The sequence below is a fragment of the Vigna unguiculata genome, chromosome 11, assembly GCF_004118075.2.
Source record: "Vigna unguiculata cultivar IT97K-499-35 chromosome 11, ASM411807v1, whole genome shotgun sequence".
Classification (NCBI taxonomy): domain Eukaryota; kingdom Viridiplantae; phylum Streptophyta; class Magnoliopsida; order Fabales; family Fabaceae; genus Vigna; species Vigna unguiculata.
Window position 1 is genome coordinate 37,308,135 of NC_040289.1, and position 19,084 is coordinate 37,327,218.

Consider the following 19,084-nt stretch of genomic DNA (forward strand, 5'->3'; position numbering starts at 1 on the left):
ACTTGTGTGTTCGAGTTCTTTTCATTAATTTAAGACATTGTATACTTGAAAACATATTGATATTAATTTTTTAAAAATTTAAAAATAATCGGGTTACTGTTATATATTATAGTTAAAAATATATACAAGAAAAAATGTAATTGTTTTTAAAATATTTTAATATATCTTTACTATTTATTTGGTATATGAAATATTGGAAAATAGAATTCAAATAAAATTGTGGTGAAAATTCATCGATTACTATGTAGAGGAAGTAACTATAGTTGGAATAGTTTTAAAAGCTATATGTATAAACCAATTGAAAGAATTTTCTTCATTAATTGTTATAATTATTAAAATATTGTTTATAAACCAATACATAATTTTATTCTAAACCTTTTTTTTTTCTTCAGTAATTTAAGTATGGAAAATTTTAAAATATTTTTTATTCAAATTATACCAACCTAATTTACATTTTTTTAGTTAACCAAAAGAATACACTAGTTAATTAGCAATACTTGGGTAAGAATATTACAAATCGTCAAGGGACATAATTTGGTGTCAGTATAAAATTTGACACTTGATGTAAATCGAGCTATCATAAGGTTCCAATAGATACATTTTAAAATTCAATTTATAATATATTTATTTTCATTATTTTTTTATCACATAAAAATTTAGCATGATAAATTTGTTCACAACATTTTTCTTACTTGAACAAAACTCATAAAAAAATTAAATATTACAATAATAATTTTTAAGTTTGTTTTTTACTTACTTAAGTTTAAAATCTCTTATAAATTTGAATATTTTTAATTGAATCTCTGTTAAACTTATTTTTACATTGAGTATTCAAAATTTTTATATTTTTTAATTAAGTATTTGTCATTTAATTTTTTTGTTAATTATTTGACATTGATCATTAACTTGTCAAATTATCTTATATGTTAACAAATGTTAGGTTTTATAGTTAATATAAAATAATATTGTGATTAATATAAAAATGATAAGTAATTTTTATTTAAATGATTGTTATTATCGTTATTGTTATCATTTACATTGACAATGACAACAATTTTTTGATAGATGTAAGTAATGACATAAAAGTTATCGAAGAATAAGATGATGGTCACCTACATCAATGGTAGTGGCAACAATGATATGTAGGTGTCATCATAAAAGTATGATGACCTCGTTATTAGCATGTGTCGAAAGATATCATCGTAAAAGCGTAACTATAAGTTAAAGATCATATAAAAAAAATCATAAATTCAATACTTTTGAAGTTTTGGATTAACTGTGATTTTGAATCCTTTATGTAGGTGAAGATTAAGTCACATGTACATAATTTCTTTCCCATAGAAAAAAAAACCATCAATGTTAATCCTTTGAGGAGGAGATTGTATAAAACAATTCAATTTTGAGTCTAATGTTAAATATCATACAAGAAAAAAGACTCATAAATTTAATGCCCTCAAATTTTTTAAAGCAGTGTTAATCTCTTGTGTATAGATTAGGCTAAAGTCAAATATATAATTTTTGCTTAATGAAATCCTAAGAAAAATCCACCAAAATGTTTTCGATGAAAACAATAAAAATCATCCGACATTTTACATTAACTATAATATTATTTTATATTAATCATAAAACTTCACATTAATAAAAATTTTAAATCATAAAAATTGTTAAAAATATAAAATTTTAAATATTTAATAAGCACGAACATTAATAAAAATATAGCTAAAAATACTTAATAAAAAGGTTATAAGTTAATTAAGTTGCATATTTAATAACATTAAATAGGTTAGACTTTATTACCACTCATACATAGGTAAAAGAAGAAAAAAAAATTTAACAGAAAAAAAATCACATATATTGTTGTTTTTATTTTTCTCATAGCCTTTTTGTGAAACTGATTTTATTTTGTGTGTCAACGTTTGTTTTAATATTAATTTCAAATTTGGGATCAATTATCATCAAGCCCTTATAGCTCAGTGGTAGAGCGTCAGTCTTGTAAACTGAAGGTCCGTAGTTCGATCCTGCGTGAGGGCAATTATTTTTTGTTTTCCTCTACACTATTTATTTTTATATTTATTTTTTGCTTTCTTCTATATTATTTTTTTATATTTTTGTTTTCTTCTATATTATTTTTTTATATTTTTGTTTTCTTCTATATTATTTTTTGTTTTCCTCTACACTATTTATTTTTATATTTATTTTTTGCTTTCTTCTATATTATTTTTTTATATTTTTGTTTTCTTCTATATTATTTTTTTATAAGACGAAATATTTTAAGATAAAATATGTTGTTTGAATAAAGAATTAAAAAAAAATGAAAGTTTTTTGAATAAAGAATTAAAAAAAATGAAAGTTTCAAATTTTATTAAAGTAATTGTATTATTTAAAACTATATAATTTTAGATTTTATCTAAAAAGGAAGAATTTTAATTTTTTTAATTTTACTAAATTAATTGTATTATTTACAACTATATAATTTTAGATTTTATCTAAAAAGTAAGAATTTTAATTTTTTTAATATTTTCAAATTTACAATTTACTCCTCATATATATTTTCTTCTCAATTTGATTTTCATTTTGAAAATGTCAGTGGTTTCACCAATACTAACACATTGTTGAGTGAGTAGTACTCTTTGTTAACGTCAATTCGAGATTCATTATTAATGTTAGTAAGTTTTGTTTTGAAATTAAGTTGTTACAGTATTTTTTTTATACTGCTGTTTGACGTTAGTTAGAGTTTTCTCCAGTGATGTTAAGAAAACTCTTCTTTTTTTATGTGAATTAAATTATTTTCAGTAATTTTAGTTTTAAAAAATAACTATTGTAGGGCTAAAACCGAATGTATTAACATACTGATTAGATAATTACTTTCCCAAAAATTTAGAAATAAAATTCAAAAACTATATCTTTAATTAGTCGATTTATCATTGCCCAAAACATCTAAAAACAGGAACAACAAAATAAATAATCAAGCCCAATGCCAGAATCACAATAAAACTAAATTGTACAAGCATTAGTATGCATAAATAGAACTAAGAACAATAACTAAATAATATTCAATACAACAACTAATAACATGACATGACCAACATAATATAAAACCTTGTTAATTTCTTTAATAAGTGCAAGTATTATCTCAATAATCTCTCTCTCTCTCTTCTTTTTTTTCTAAAAAATTCCCTTTTAAATTTTCCTCAAAAAACAACTCTCTCTCTGCCTTAGTGTTTAACTGTGTATACATAAAGATACTCTAATTCTAAACTTCATGAGTTTTTTTCTTCTTTTCTTTTTTTAATTTCGATTTTTTCTGCACCTTTTCTGCTCATGCAGCTTCTATGAATTAATCTTAGTCCTTACCTATCCACTTTAACTTATAAAACATCCAAAATTAATCATTAATATTGTCATTGAATACACCTTAAACCTATCCACATGAAAAATAATTATCACTTATGCGTTTACCTTATATTTAATGGGTCGGTTGATCAAGTCAACAATGACCGATCGGTTACGTATACACTACTTCGAAGAAGATTTTCAAAGATATTATCTAGTGTTCGACAATACTTTACTCGATTTCTCAGTTGTCATTAACTCGATATAAACTTACAATTTAGGTGATATGGTTGCGTCGATCGGATTCTCCGATTTCCATTAGTTGGATTGTCCACAAAATTTCATCCGGATCCTTTATACAAATTATGTGGTGGGGCCGCTCGGTCATCATTAACCGAACAAAGTATGTGAAAATCACTTAACTATTTAATTAACATAAACAAGTCAGTGATCAGGATTAAAAGTGTTTAGGTTGATCATAATCATGAGTTCATGCGAAAAACTATAAATATAGGTCAAATTACATTAATTATAACATTTATTGCATTGACTAATCGATCATGCACTGAATTTAACATCGGAACATGTTTGACAAGTACCTTGATCAGTTGACAAACAGAAATATTAGATGGAGAGTAAGATAGACGACTTCAAACTATATCCGAAACATATTTAAAGATATTTTTATATAAGATAATGGTATTAGATTTATGTTGAGAGAGAAATGTAGGATAAAGGTAAAATAATATATTGTTGTTTTTACTTTTCTCATAGCCTTTTTGTGTAATCGATTTTATTTTGTGTGTCAACGTTTGCATTAATATTAATTCAAAATTTGTATTCAATCATCATCAAGCCCTTATAGCTCAGTGGTAGAGCGTCAGTCTTGTAAACTGAAGGTCCGTAGTTCGATCCTGCGTGAGGGCAATTTTTTATATTTTTTTTCCTTTCTTTAACTTTCATTTGCTTCCATAAACACAAACTTCTACTCTCTTATTTCCTCCTCTGATTATTCAACTTCAATTATAAACTTTACAACCAATAAAAGTTAGAATCCAAGGCAAAAGAAGACTCATTTTTGTCAGAACTAGAACCACCTTAATGCTTTAAACAATAACAGTTAGACTGCAACAATGATCAGACTCAACAAACAAAGTTACATGAAACAGCACTACATCAGTTGTGGTAGCAGCAGCACCATCTTCTGTGGAGGAAAATCTCACAAATTTTCACCACAATCACATGAGAAACTCTAAACTTCTTGTCACACACATGGTTAGAAATTGTGTTGCAAGAACAGCCTCTCTCCTGGAGAAGCAGGACCAATCTCTTCATCAAGGCTTCTCAAAACATCACCACCCCCTCCAACACTGCTCAAGTTCTTACCTTCTGCATTGTTCTTCCCATCAACATCCACCTCAGACACTGATGACTTTCTCCTCTGAGAAGATGTCACACTGGGGAAAGTAATCCATGAGGGTGCCCTGAACTCAAATCTCTGATCCTCATGTTCCACCACATCAGTCTCAGAAACTGACCTGTTTGAGGATCTCTGAGATGATTTCTTGTGCAATCTGTTGCTTCCCAAAACAACCTCAGTAGGCAAAATAGGTTGCTCAATGCATGGACTACCCATCAACTGTGCAAGACCTCTCTCCAAAGCTGTTGTTACTTTGTCCATTGAAGGTCTCTCTTTCCCTCTCATCCTCACACACTTACTTGCCACATTGGCTATTCTCTTCAATGCTTCTACCTCAGGAGGGGGTTTCAAAACTGGGTCCAAAACTGCAGTTACATCTCCTGATTTTATAAGAGGCACTGCCCATTCCACTATGTTCCCTTCTTCATACTGCATGTCTATGGCTTTTCTACCACTCAGAATCTCCAAAAGAAGAACTCCAAAACTGTACACATCAGATTTTGTTGTGAGGTAATGAAGCCTGTAGTATTCAGGATCAAGATAGCCAAGAGTCCCAGCTGGGAGTTCAGCCAGTGGTGAACCACTATCTGCAGGACCTAACAGTGATAAACCAAAATCAGCCACTCTTGCGTTGTGTTCTTCATCAATGAGAATGTTTGAGGACTTTATGTCTCTGTGAATCACTGGTGGGCATGCATAGCCATGCAAATATTCAATTCCACGTGCTGCTTGCACTGCAATGGTCACTCTCCTTATCCAATTTAACTGTTCTCTCAGCACTTGGTTTGTGCCATGCAAGTGTTGGTGCAAGGAGCCATGAGCCATGAACTCATACACAAGAAGTCTCTCTCCACCTTCTTCACAGTAGCCTAGAAGGTTGAGCAAATGAGCGTGGTTCAACCTTGAGAGCAAGTCCAGTTCGGTGTGAAACTCCTTGGAATTCTTCTGCATGTTGGGAGACACTATTGCTCTTTTGACAGCAACAACTGTGTTATCTTTCAACACTCCCTTGAACACACACGAGAAACTCCCCTTCCCCACTATGGACTCTTCCTTGAATCCGCAAGTTGCACTTTCTAGTTCCTCGTAGCTGAACATTTGAGCCCTTCTGATCTTCAACTCCTCAATGTCTGGCCTCACCTTATTCTCGTTTTGCAGGGAAGAACTCCCGTTGAGTTTCTTCCCCTTTGACCCTTTTGAACACTCACAATCTCTTAGCCTGTAGCGGACGTATAAAATTGCAGTTATTGACACAACACTAACTATGAAAACCGCAAAAGCAATCTCGGCAATGACAACTGGTAACTGTAAAGCCCAGAACTTTTCAGTTTTTTTCTCAGTGGAAGCATTGGAATATGAAGAGGAGCAGTTCATGAAGCATTCGGATGAAGAACAAGAGGCACAGTTATATTCGCATACTCTATCAGAAGCCAAATTGCATGCACTCTTCTGAAACATTTCAGGAGGACAAGCAGCACTGCACCTCATGCAAACACTAGAATCTGGTGATTTGCAGAGACCTTTATGCTGATCAATGGCGTAGGAACCAGGAGGGCATGGAGCAGGTTGACACATTCCTGGTGAAACGGCTAAAGGAAGTGAAGTGGGAAAATCAACACCCCAGCATGAAGGCATAAGAGATTTGTCAGCAAGAACTGCACAGGTAAAGTAATCACCGGCTGCAACTTCAAAAACCTTAATCCCTCTAGGAGATGGAGTGCTTCGTTTGATGATAAAGCCCCAACAAATCACTCCACGATCATAGCTCTTAATCCCACATGCATGGAACTTCCCTCCCACAACAGAAATCATGGGATCATTTGGAGCCAAATCAACGTTTCCTTGACCTGCATGTTCCACTGAAATTTCTTCCCCAAGGTTCAAGCTTCTCCCCCAACAAAATGTCCTTGAATTCACTCCCTCCAAGATTCCACACACATGATACCCACCAGCTGAAATTTTCTGGAATCTCTTCTCTTGTGGAATCAAACTAATCACTAGACTATTAGTCTCATCACCCCAGCAGAACACAGTCCTGTTCTGAGAAAAAAGACCACAATTGAATTCGGAACCAGCTGTGATTGATTCAATCTGTCCCCCAAAAACATAGTTTTTGGTCATGTTGTAGCCCCAGCAATCAACCAAGGAAATGTACCTGTGTTTCCCAGTCAAAGGTTTCCTCAAGCCACAAACATGGTAATCACCGGCACTGATTTCTAGGTACTGTGCTCCTCCGATGATAGGTTGAGGCACTCCCATTTCAATGTAACCACTGCTACCCCAGCAATACGGTTGATTGGAACCCATTAGAAGCCCACAGACAAACCCATCTCCAGCTGTTAGACCAAGAAACGAAAACTGGGTTGGTGTTCCATAGATTATGGCTGAGTTGGCTCCATAACATGTCACTGTGTGAGAGCCATCAGATTTCAAACCACAAAACACGGAACCCTTTTCGCCGTACGAGATTGCAATGGATGACATGGAACCAAGGCTTGTAACTTGTAACCACAAGTACGATAAAACCACCAGCTCAAACAGAAGCCTAAACGAACATGGATTCGCGTTCAACAAATGATGTTTTAGCGAGATCCCCATAACACAAAGAAACCAAAACATTACCCAGATAAAAATGTAGAATGTAGAATGTTTAATAACAAAATTGTTTGATCAAAGTATATAGCTTTGCTTCCATTCAGAGAGGAAACTATTCGGATAAGTCCTTAACTACAGTATATAAACTTCTCAATCTAGTTCTTGTTTTCGTCATCTTTAACCACAAAAACAAAACTTGCAAAACCTCATCTTGTTAAGAACTAAAACACTATGATAACAACATTACCTCACGATTTCGTAGAGACTCTATGAATAACTAGCAATGCAAGAAAAAGAGTAGTAAAGGTGAAAAAAAGCAAGCAAATTGAGAATCTTCTTCATTTAAGCCAAGGCAAATAGATAGGAACGAAACTATTCTGCCATATCCAATGCACAGGAAAGAAAATCCCATGCTTGTTGTTGTTGGCTTGGTGAGAAAGATTAAAAAGATTGCATAAAAGGCTGCTACAAATCCAACTGTTTTTTCATCAGCAAAGAGACTCTTAACTCACTGCATCAACAAGGCGTTTGAATCACATTGTGAAAAGTGTTCTTGCAATGCATTTTGGAGCATGAGGTGTTGGAGATGGGAAGAGGGAGTGAAAGTGAAGGAGATGTAGATAGAGATTTTGCTGAGGGTGGTTGCAGGGTATTGTTGTTGTTGCAGACAAGAGGGTGGGGGAGAAACGGTGCATTAAATGACACAAAACTGCTTCTTGTATACGTATGGGCAAAGTGTTGGTGAAGCTAATAAATGAGGAAGTTAATGCAATTCAATGTTTTCATGCTTGGACTACTCCATTTTTGGCCACCACTTCCAAATCTTACTTTCTTCATCAGGTGTCGCTTATGGCTTCCAACTTCCAACAATACAAAACATCACATCACACCTTAAACCATTCATTCACCTAATTCCATTCTTTCTCTCACTTTCCTCCTCAACAAGTTCTTCTCTCTGCAGGTTGCTTCTTTTTTCCTTCACTTTCTCTGTGTCTGCTTCATCATCTTTCTGTTCAAATCATGTGTCTTTTCCACCAATTAATCACAAGTTCCAGAAAATAAGTTATAAATTCATGCCATTTATGTTATTAATTCATGCTGAGTTGTAAAAGTTTTAGTCCACTTAGTAATTTGACAAACTCATTTTACGAAGATAGAAGTTCGACTTCTGTTTTTTGTGTGAGAACTTGATAATGGTTGATTGTGCACGCATGAATCTCTTAAATTCAGTTCATTCAAGTTTTCTAATTAAAAATAGAGAAAAATATCACATTTGATTGATGTGTTTGGTAATGCGATGTGACGAAAGCTAACAAAAGTAGAAAGTATTGATTATTTATTTATATGTTCATTAATCAACACTTTAGAAAGAAATCAATTTATGGGTCTTAAATTAATTATTACTTGAATGATATTTTTAATTTTTTAAATCAATTTAATCAACACTTAAATTTCTTCCATGTCAAATATAATGCTAGTTGGGTTAATTTCAAAATCTTCAAAACTAAAATTTGTAGACATCATTTTTAGACATATTCTTTTAAACATTCTATTCCTTATTGTCGGTAAAATTATTTTTCTTAAATATTTCTAATCACATTTCGTAAAAATTTACAAATACTCGTGAATGCATGAAATATTCACTATTTCCATTCTGAACTTTTTTACGCATTTTATGAATTTCACTAGTTTTAAATTTGTATATTCTTAATACCAAGGGACACAAATACTTGTACCCTTTGCCATTTCTTTTTCTTTTTCACACTATCACTTTTATGAATCATTATTTGGGACAACATAATTTTGCTGGCAACATCATTATGATGCATTTGAAAAAATTGAAGTTCAAAGTTTAAAAAGTTGAGAGTTGAATGATAGATAATAAGCTAATTAATAACGTTTGTGAGATTTGCATTAAATAGATGAAACGTAGCCATAAAAAGAAAAGGAAAGGGACAAGCAATTAAACTAATTTCATGGTTTACATCTCACACTTCTTTGGAAGTGTATTTATTACCTAACCTTCACAATATGCCTCCAATTGTGTCTCCACTTTTAAGACCCAAATAAACCCTATTTCTTCATTAGTTTATAAATTAATGCTTTCCTCCCTTTGATTGAAAAGCTAATTGTAGAAAATCACTTTTTCATAATATTTAGAAGGAAAAAGTATTATAGTGTGTGAGGGGGAAATTGATTATATTGCTTAAAATAATAAAACTAAAGATATTGTGAAAAAAAAAAATTAAATGTCACTTTTATGAACTAGAAATCTGTTTCTTTAAAGATACAACTGTCTAGAAATTTTGGCAACCAAACAAGATTGAACTTATAAGTGTATTGGGGCGTGCCATTTTAGAAGAAAAAAACTAATTTCTTATAAACATTAATCATAGCATGAATATCGCATAAAAAAAAAAAGAAGAAAAATGTGCTCAGGTTTCTACAAACACAAGAAGGGATGAAGGATACATTTACATGCCAAACTATACAATCAGAAATGTTGTCTTAAAGGATAAATATAAATATTAAAACAAGCAATGATTTTTATCATTTATAAATGCCAAAAATAGACAGAACTATGGCACATTCTTTAGTTGTTTGATAACTGAAATCTTTCAAAAATGCCACCTAGCTTTTTATTACTGTGAGTATAACCTCTTCCAAAAGAATGAGCAACCTGCAAACAATTAACATGATTAACAGCACCATCTCAATTTGAATTGATGTAACTAGACTGAAGGGCCAAATAACCAGATTTTAGTTTACAGCTGAAAAAAGTTTTGCTACCAATTTGTTTCATGTGCCTAATTTTCACCACTTTGTACATAAAATCTTAAAAAAGAGGCACTACTCTTGTTATTTGAAAACATATCTAGAATGAAAACAGAAAAAGAAATTGTCTCCAATTTGCAAAACAAATGTAAGAGCGGTAACAAAAATAATAGATCTACATGGATTGGAATTTTATGTATATTTGTTTTGATTTATGATTTCAAAAGTTTGATCACATATCAGACAATCACCAAAGTGATTCCACAGAAAAAAATGATTTACAAGGAAAATTATGTAAGTCATGAGGATTGAGTTGTTTGATTTCTCTTATCTGTCATATAACATGGAAGATCAATTTCATGACCTATCTCATATCTCCTTATATATTGCTCAAAATTAGGTTGGGGGCAAGTTCGTACCTACTAACTATCATTCTTCAACTTTTAAACAGTGGATTATAACTTCGTTGAAAAATCTGGAACTAATTAATTACTCCAAATAATGCACCAAGCACTTCATGAGCTCACTGAACAAGAAAAACAAACAATATCAATACACAGAAGAATCAAACAGGTAGATGAGAAACTCGGAAAGTTAAACTTTGACAAAAAAAATTAACATCTAAATCTAAAGTAAAGTTTGCAACAGGCAAGCCAACTATCAGGCCTACCTTTTTTTAAAAAGGTGAACAAAATAGCTCTTGCATTGCAGGTTTTAGTATAAATGAAAAATTAGAATTTAAGCTAATATGCCATAAAGGAATTTGAATTTAAAAACACCAATCTTTTAACTTAATCTGGGAGAATATAATACTTTGGGTAGCAATAACAATGAGGCGGTTCATCTGGAAAAAAAATAATGCATAATTGAATGACCCTTTAAAAATGTACATCCTATTTGAATATCAGGTAAATGTTGCAACTACCAATTTGTAAGACACTGAACACTGCAATCAAATTGAATAACTTTATTTACTTCTCAGGTTTATATTCATTAGTTTTACTTTAATGCATAATGAAATGTCAAAGCACCTTGGAGATTAGCCTCATGGATCTTCTGGGCAGCTTCATACCACTATTCTTCATGCTTCGTAAAACTCTTGTCGTACCATTTGAAACTTGAATCTCAGAGTCTCTGCTTTTTCTCTTTTTGCTGTGCTCCATTGTAGAATCTCGATTATCACAATCTAGGTTAGATCTCTTGGGAGGATCACCAAATTGGGAGCATCTGAAACCACAGTGCAAGTATACTCAAATCAGTAGAATAAAAGCACTTTAAAAACACTGAAAAACATAAGTCGCAACAGTAATTACTCTGAACTCTCCCTTCGATCAACAATCCTGCCACCCTCCTGCAAACAAAATAATGTTTTAACACACTTATTGTAAATCATTAACTAAAGAAAAAAACTAAGACAAACAATATGTATACGAGACCAACATTCCATAAGCTTGCAAATCACAAAATCTTTAGGTTGCCGATACTTAAATGATCAACGTTCTTTTCTTACGTAAAACATAACCTAACATCTCCAACACATCACAGAAATAAATGATAAAAATTCACAGATGTGTTAGTGGCTACGATGGATGATTCCAAGATACAAAAGTATAAAGTGTTTCTGTACCAAAATTAACAACCAACAAATAATAAGTTAATCAACAGCACACAAATACTCATTAAATTACAACGAAAAAGATCCTATTTCAGCTGATAACAACCCTTATATAACGTATAATCTAAAAATATAAAGCCTCTGATAAAAAAAACTACATAGAAAACAGCATTTAGTAATAATATCAATATAGCTGTGATGTAAGAACCATTTATATTTCTTTTTCAGTGGTGGAAGATTCAAATTCTTCTAAAACAATTCTTCTATACCCGTTCTAGAGAGGTACATTAACAGCACACCTGAGAGACATATAAAGATTTCAGTTTACAGTTCAATGACCTTGATTTTATGATTGAAAGGCTCTCCAAATTACCTCTGTCTACCACAGTATTATACCAAAATCTATAATTAAATTGGAACTAGAATATTTCAGCCACATCAAATCTAATAGACTAGACAAAAAAGTATTAAAAATGTGTACATATATCTAGAAGGCTAAAGAAAGAACTATACCCATTCATCAGTTAATGATGTGAAATTGTTGCTGTCAGTTTCAAAAATAATCTCACTTTTGACTAGTCTACCCTGTTCCATGTCAGGAAAAGTGCTCTTTGGATCACTTAAATCCAGTGAATCATCATTGTCATAGAGTGAAACTGATCCATTTTTACGACAATTTATAACTTCTGAGTTTTGTACTCCCACAGAACTACTCACTGAAGCTCCCGCACACACCGAACTAGGATTCGCAAAGCAAGAATCATTTAGCAGAGCACAATCCTCAAAACATTCATTATCAGGTTTTGAATTTTGAAGTTCTAGTATGCCAGGATATGATGGTGATTTGACAACAGAATCACAAATTGACTTGATGAATGGCATATTGGTAGCATTTGAATCGGTGATTTTCCTAGACTTGTCTCTAGCAAAAGATTCGGCACCACAAATAAAAGTGTTCAGTGCACCATTTCTAACTTCAGCTGAGAGAGTTGAATGCTTTTCCTGTAAATTATCTTTCACTTTTACAGTCATGCTGCATGGAGTCAATGAATTACATATCAAAGGACTGCCATCTGTATTCTGTTGATCTAAATCTGTAGCACCATCTTTTGTCAGTTTCAAGCTTGAGGGAGACCTGGCCTGACTATCATGCTCATCAATTTGGCCAGAATTTGTACTCCACAGAAAGGAAGATTTTCCTTGTGTAGAATTCTCGGCTAAGTCACTGAGATCCTGCCAAAGGCTTCGGGATTTGTTTTCATGCATATTCTCACTTATGCAAACCTCGTTTCTAAACCTATTAGTCCAATCTGTTGGGGACAAATTTAAATCAACATGAAGACTAACTCCCACATCTGACCAGACATAGAACTCAAATGACGATGGAGGAGCTTCAGTAGCTGCCTTTACTGTAGAGGCAAAATCTTTCTCAACTGAAGGTGCAGATGCTTCTACTATTCCACTGTTATTTTGGTGACAAATTAGCACTGTGCTGTCTCTCATTTTACCTAAATGTATATCAAAGCTTCTTCCAGGTGACTTTGCCTTCTTCAAACCTATATGCATTGTATAGCCAACGCCTCCTGCATGTGCTGCACACAATTAAATGAGACATGTTCCAACAAATTCTACAACGAAAAAAATATGAAACTAAAGGTGAAGTAATTTTTTATCCAGATCAACTGCCCTTGCCTTGCACAAGTATAGGCCAAGTCATAGGAGCTATACCTTCTGTTAAATCAATAACATAACTTTTTAAGACTCCCACCATAGTTTTCAAAATTCAAACAAAGATTGAAACTTACATCGTCTTCCTAACCAAGACAATCATTATTCTAATCCATTAACTGGTGCAAAAGAAGCACTTCTCCTATCCCGTGGTATAAAAAATATAAACTGCTTCCTGATTGCTTTAAAAGATCGAAGAAGAATAATTTGGTTAGACAGTTGAACTGTGAAGACAGGTATACAAGGTCTTGCACACACACAAACCACATAATTATAGGTGCAGCCAAATTTGGCATTACAGAGTCGGAGAAGACAAAACATTAATGCAATAAAAAAGAAAATCAGGAGCAGCGGAAAAACTATTTGCACCCATTTGCCAGAATAATTTTGGTCAGTCATTTGAGATCTTTAGGCTGCAGTTCCAAGGAGTAGGATTTTGGCCCAACAATGATAAGGATCTTGCATAAAACATTGTATCCATCCATCTCCCCCCACCCCCCACTGCTTGAAAATCAGAAGAATTGCAGAATGAGGTAAAGAACGAGCCCAGTAAAGTAAGACAAAATAGTGTGCATACGTCTAGGTGTACCCAAATGCACTGAATTTGATTGGGCATCACCCCAGTAATTCATAGATATTTTTCAACCATGGGAAATGTAATATTAGAAGATCTCATCTCAGTGAAAAACAACTCACGTTAGAGGGTGTGGAATGGAAATTATCAGTGGAACAGTGAAATTTTCCCCACCTAGGAATTAGAGGGTTTTCTCATATAAAATTTATTGTTCTTCCTGTGGCTTTGTATATTTTCAGCACCACCACACCGCAATATCTAGTTTTCTTAGATCTACTTCATTGTCCCCCAATCACTACGCAGACCCTTCTAAGAAGAATAGTCACTCGAGCCAAACACACACACACACACACACAAACAAACAAAAAAACAAAACAAAAAAAAAAAACTAAAACTAAAATCTGTTCAAGAAACTTTGCTTCTTGGAAGAAAACACTCTGTTATTATTCGGCATTTAATAAAGAACTAAATGGGGGGATAACAACACTATGAATCTTCACAGTAAATCAGTTACAATTCACCATCTTGTGTTTGGAACAATGGCATTGACAAACATGATAGGAGTAGGAGCTAAGACATTAATCGGTAAGCACCCCATTGCATCTTTAGTAGGTAAAAAGATAGAAGCAACCCAGGATTAACAGAGGGAGCAGTGAAGGTGTGTGTGAAAGAAGAAAGTGAATGCAAGAGAAACATAGACAGAAAGAGAGACAGAGAAAGATGATATACCTGATGGAGATGGAAACTGTTGCAGAGGATGCTTTTGTTTGATTTGTTTGATTTAGGAACACAAAGGTTTTTAGAGGGAGGATTGGTTTGGTTTAAGAGAGTGGTAATTTCGACAATAAATAACCATAGAAAATCAACAAAACAACTATTTTCACACCATAAAATACTCCTTTCTTATCCAACACATTTATGATATATTATTTTATAATTTTTAAATATTTAAATTATAATAATATATAAATTAAAATTAAAAAAAATGTGAGAGCCCATACACTTGTTTTTAAATCTAATAAAGATTAAGTGTTGAATGATAATTCTCCTAATCAAAATTTGTGATGAGTTTTTACCCTAATTGATGGTGAGAGAGGCTAAGCAAAGGAATATTAGAGGCACCCTTTGCTGTGACACGTGTAAGGCTGTGGGAAGAGTGAGTTGCATCAGCGCCGTTTATTATTGGGCCTCACTCTATCCACTACTCTTATTGGATAATCCCCTATGGTTTGAATTTTGAATACTATCCCTATTATCATACCAAAAAAGTCACACCTTTTTTAACATAAGTGTCTAATGACAACTGGCTTCAAAGATTTTTATTGCAAATATATCACTAATTTATTTTATCCGAGTTTATTTATTATTTTGATTAGTACAAAATTATTATCTTTTATTTAAGAGACATTGTATTTGATGGATTAAGTAATATCATTATGGGATAATACTAATATTAAAGATTGTATTATTATAATTTCTTTTGTAATAATCAATAGAGAAATTATTGAGAAAGAAATAAAAGGTCACAAATTTTGACTAATTTAATTAATTCAACTCCTTTACATGAATGTCAATTTAATTAGTGGTTCAAATATACATGCTTTGGTTATATATATATATATATATATATATATATATATATATATATATATATATATATATATATATATATATATATATATATATATATATATATATATATATATATATATATATTTATATTTATTTATTCATCCTCATCTCATCAAATCAAACAACAGTACAACTTAAATATGGATAAAATGAATTTCTATAAGTAATTGATAAATATAATTTTTATATGTATTATCTTCATATTTTAGTTCTTAATTCCTTATTACTAGTTTCAATGTTACTAGAAGGTTATTTATAGGTGCCACCACGAATCAAATAATCAATTGTCAAATCTATTATTTATAATTTTGTTTTAAAATGTAATAGAATAAATTTATATATAAATAATTGAAACTCAAATGAACTTTATAGTAAAAATATATATATTTTTCTTCTAAACTTATTTTATCTCCACTAATTTGTTTTACTTACTTTTCTTTCATTTTCTGAACTTGCGTTGGTAAATATTGCGTAGCACCATCATTGATAAACTTTAACCCATTCATATTCTTTGCATGATTCTGATCCATCATGTCATGAGAAACATGCTATAGAAAAGTACATAATGTAATGATATAAATCACACAAAAAATAAATAACCATGAAGCATGTTGAATGCATGTGACTAGTGCCATATTCATGGAAACATTGGGAATGAACAATTTTCTAAATCATGAAATTGAAATTTTAATGTCTTTTGTGTTTGTAGGTTGATTGAAGGATGATAGCTGCACAAAATATTAACCACTATTTAGTTACATAAAGGTATGCAACTTATTTAATATAATTTTTTTACTACATAAACTATGTTAAATGTTTCTTGTTGTACACATGATGCTTTATTTTTGTATTTGAGAAAATTATAATAAATGTGATACTTATTATTTTTTAAAGTTATATCACATTGAATCATTGATGAATTAAATTTTGTCTGGTACATCGACATTCTTTAATAACTGAATTGATTGAAATAATTTTTGGTTTTAGAATTTGATTAGGTTTTAGTTCAATTATTTTGATATGTACTAACACTTCTTAGAATTTGGGTTATATAAATTGATAACTATATATAATGTTGTTAAAAGTTTTGTAGTGAAGTTAAAAGATAAGTTTATACTATATCCTAAATATAAATCAAACTGAAAAAAAAATATATGGATATATAGTATTAAATATTTGTCATAATTAGGTGTGAAAATATAGACTAATTCATGTGACATCTGAAAACTAATATTTAATTCATCTTAAACTATAAAATATAAGCAAAGTCTATGTCAAATTCAAGGTGGAAATTTTTATATAAAAAATTGTGTGATTATTGTTAAGATTTTTTTTTTCAAAATTATGATATATTTTGCTTAATTTGATTTTTTTTCTTTAAAAATGCTTATTTAAAAAACATGGAATAACAAAATATAACTTTTTTTAAATAATATTTTTCTTTATCTAATTCAAAATGAAAGAAACACAATAATCTTGAAAATCAGCTTACAACTCTTATTTTCAACTTGATTTTTTCGCTCTTCTATTAAATGCTATGAATTTACCTTGTTTGGACGAAGCATTTCAACAATGTTAAGAAATTGAAATGCATTGTATTTGAATTACTTGCAATTAAATTTCTTTCATTTTCTAAATAACTTGTTTGGATAAAGAAATAAAAATACCTTACATTTCAATTTCTTGTTTGGATAAAATAATTGAATTTCTTTTGAGATAAAATTTCATTTTATCAATATTTATTTTAGGCTTAATTATGTTTTGAGTTCATGATAAATTTGGAAACGGTCAGGCTTGTCGAGTCAACGGGGTGGTTTGGTTGTTGGGCCTACCCGACACGTTTGGGTCGTTAGGCCCGCTCGACACCTCTAGGTCGTTTGGCCCGCCAAACTCGTGTGGGTCGCCAAACTCGGCCTTCTGCTTGGGCCACCGGACCCGCTGATTTGTCTTGGTTGTCAAATCGATTAAGCCCATCTTTGTCTTCGAGCCCACCCTGCTCGTTTGGGTTGTCAATCTTGTTTGGATAGTCGGGTACGCCCGACCTATTTATGTCGTAGGGTCAGTCCAATCCGTTTTGGCCGTTGGGCTAGCCCAACAAATCTTGGTCGTTGAGCCTACTTGGGCGATGTGGGTTGTCGGGCTTGACCAACCTGTTTGAGTTGTCAAGCCTGCCCGACCCATATGTGTCATCAAGTCACCCCGTCCGTTTGGGTTTTCGGGCCCGCCCGACTCGTCTGGGTCGTCAGGTTCGCCTGACCGTTTGAGTCGTTGGGCCACTCGACTCGTCTGGGTCGTCAGGTCCGCCTGACCTGTTTGGGTCATCGAGACCGCCTAAACCGTCTAGGTCGTCGGGCCCACCTGACCCGTCTAGGTTGTCAGGCCCACCTGACCCGTCTAGGTTGTTGGGCCCGTCTGACTCGACTAGTTCGTCGGGCCTGCCTAACCTCGTTTGGGTCGTCTGAGCCGCCTGACCCGCCTAAGTCGTCAAGGCCGCCTAAACGAGTATAAGTCAAAATAGTTAGCCAACAATTAAGACTTCAAGTATTACCACTTTATCTAAAATGGTCTCCTTCAACTATTTTAGGTTATATAAGTTACACTTTTTTGCGACAATCGTTGCCCACCATTATGAATGAAACAACCAAGCAAAGAGTAAGGCAATTCGTTGTCTCAACGTTCATAAATCAATCCTTTTTTACAATCACCCTTTTTCATTGTATAAAAACCACAAAACAAACTAACCCAAAAAAGAATTTGTTTAATTTATCTAGCCAATCTTAGACAAAAAAGGCATAAATATATCTGTGTATAAGTCAAAAGGTTGTTCCATATCGGACCCGCTAATCTATCTTGGTTGTCAGATCGATTAAGCCCATCTCTGTCTTCGAGCCCACCCTACTCGGCTGGGTTGTCAATCCTGTTTGGATAGTTGAGTACGCCCGACCTATTTATGTCGTAGGGTCAGTTCGGTCCGTTTGGGCCGTTGGACCGTTGGGCTAGCTCAACAAATCTTGGCCGTTGAGCCTACCTGGGCGGTGTGGGTTGTCGGGCTTGACCGACCTGTTTGAGTTGTCAAGCCTGCCCGACCCATATGTGTCATCAAGTCACCCTGTCTGTTTGGGTTGTCGGGTCCGTCCGACTCGTTTGGGTCATCAGGTTCGCCTAACCTATTTGGGTCATCGAGACCGCCTAAACCGTCTAGGTTGTCGGGCCCACCTGACCCGTCTAGGTTGTCAGGCCCACCTGACCCGTCTAGGTTGTTGGGCCCGTCTGACCCGACTAGTTTGTCGGGCCTGCCTAACCTCGTTTGGGTCGTCTGAGCCGCCTGACCCGCCTAAGTCGTCAAGGCCGCCTAGACGGGTATAAGTCAAAATAGTTAGCCAACAATTAAGACTTCAAGTATTACCACTTT

General features: G+C 32.9%; 2 protein-coding genes and 2 non-coding genes across 6 annotated transcripts; 2 read left to right on the forward strand and 2 right to left on the reverse strand.

Moving 5' to 3' along the window:
- Positions 1-1,959: 1,959 nt before the first annotated feature.
- On the forward strand, positions 1,960-2,031 carry TRNAT-UGU. The gene has a single exon. It is a non-coding gene; the product is annotated as a tRNA-Thr (tRNA).
- Positions 2,032-4,188: 2,157 nt separating this feature from the next.
- On the forward strand, positions 4,189-4,260 carry TRNAT-UGU. Its single transcript has one exon. It is a non-coding gene; the product is annotated as a tRNA-Thr (tRNA).
- A 69-nt stretch (positions 4,261-4,329) lies between these two features.
- Positions 4,330-8,111, reverse strand: LOC114170497 (serine/threonine-protein kinase-like protein ACR4). The gene has a single exon (XM_028055988.1). The coding sequence runs from the start codon at positions 7,370-7,372 to the stop codon at positions 4,610-4,612; it is 2,763 nt and encodes a 920-aa protein (XP_027911789.1). The 5' UTR covers positions 7,373-8,111; the 3' UTR covers positions 4,330-4,609.
- A 1,617-nt stretch (positions 8,112-9,728) lies between these two features.
- LOC114170498 lies at positions 9,729-14,864 on the reverse strand. 3 transcript variants are annotated; one of them, XR_003601083.1, is made up of 6 exons: positions 14,770-14,864; positions 12,252-13,330; positions 11,437-11,474; positions 11,155-11,350; positions 10,543-10,649; positions 9,729-10,028 (listed from the first exon to the last, which is right to left on the reverse strand). XR_003601083.1 is itself a non-coding variant. In XM_028055991.1 (5 exons), the coding sequence occupies exons 2-5, from the start codon at positions 13,302-13,304 to the stop codon at positions 9,942-9,944; spliced, it is 1,374 nt and encodes a 457-aa protein (XP_027911792.1). In that variant the 5' UTR covers positions 13,305-13,321; positions 14,770-14,864; the 3' UTR covers positions 9,751-9,941. The 3 variants fall into 3 exon arrangements, 2 of the variants coding, with proteins under 2 accessions (XP_027911792.1, XP_027911791.1); XM_028055991.1 differs by lacking the exon at positions 10,543-10,649 and having other exon boundaries at positions 9,751-10,028; positions 12,252-13,321; XM_028055990.1 differs by lacking the exon at positions 10,543-10,649 and having other exon boundaries at positions 9,751-10,028.
- Between the last annotated feature and the right edge of the window lie 4,220 nt (positions 14,865-19,084).

Bases quoted from the DNA above. Each gene is read 5' to 3' on its own strand.
- LOC114170497 (XM_028055988.1), bottom strand. From the start codon at position 7,372: ATGTTTTGGTTTCTTTGTGTTATGGGGATCTCGCTAAAACATCATTTG.
- LOC114170498 (XM_028055991.1), bottom strand. From the start codon at position 13,304: ATGCATATAGGTTTGAAGAAGGCAAAGTCACCTGGAAGAAGCTTTGAT. The intron at 11,475-12,251 runs GTATAGTTCTTT...TTTTGTTTGCAG, and splicing joins CATCATTAACTGATGAATGG to GAGGGTGGCAGGATTGTTGA. The intron at 10,029-11,154 runs GTGCTTTGACAT...AATTGTTTGCAG, and splicing joins CCATGAGGCTAATCTCCAAG to GTTGCTCATTCTTTTGGAAG.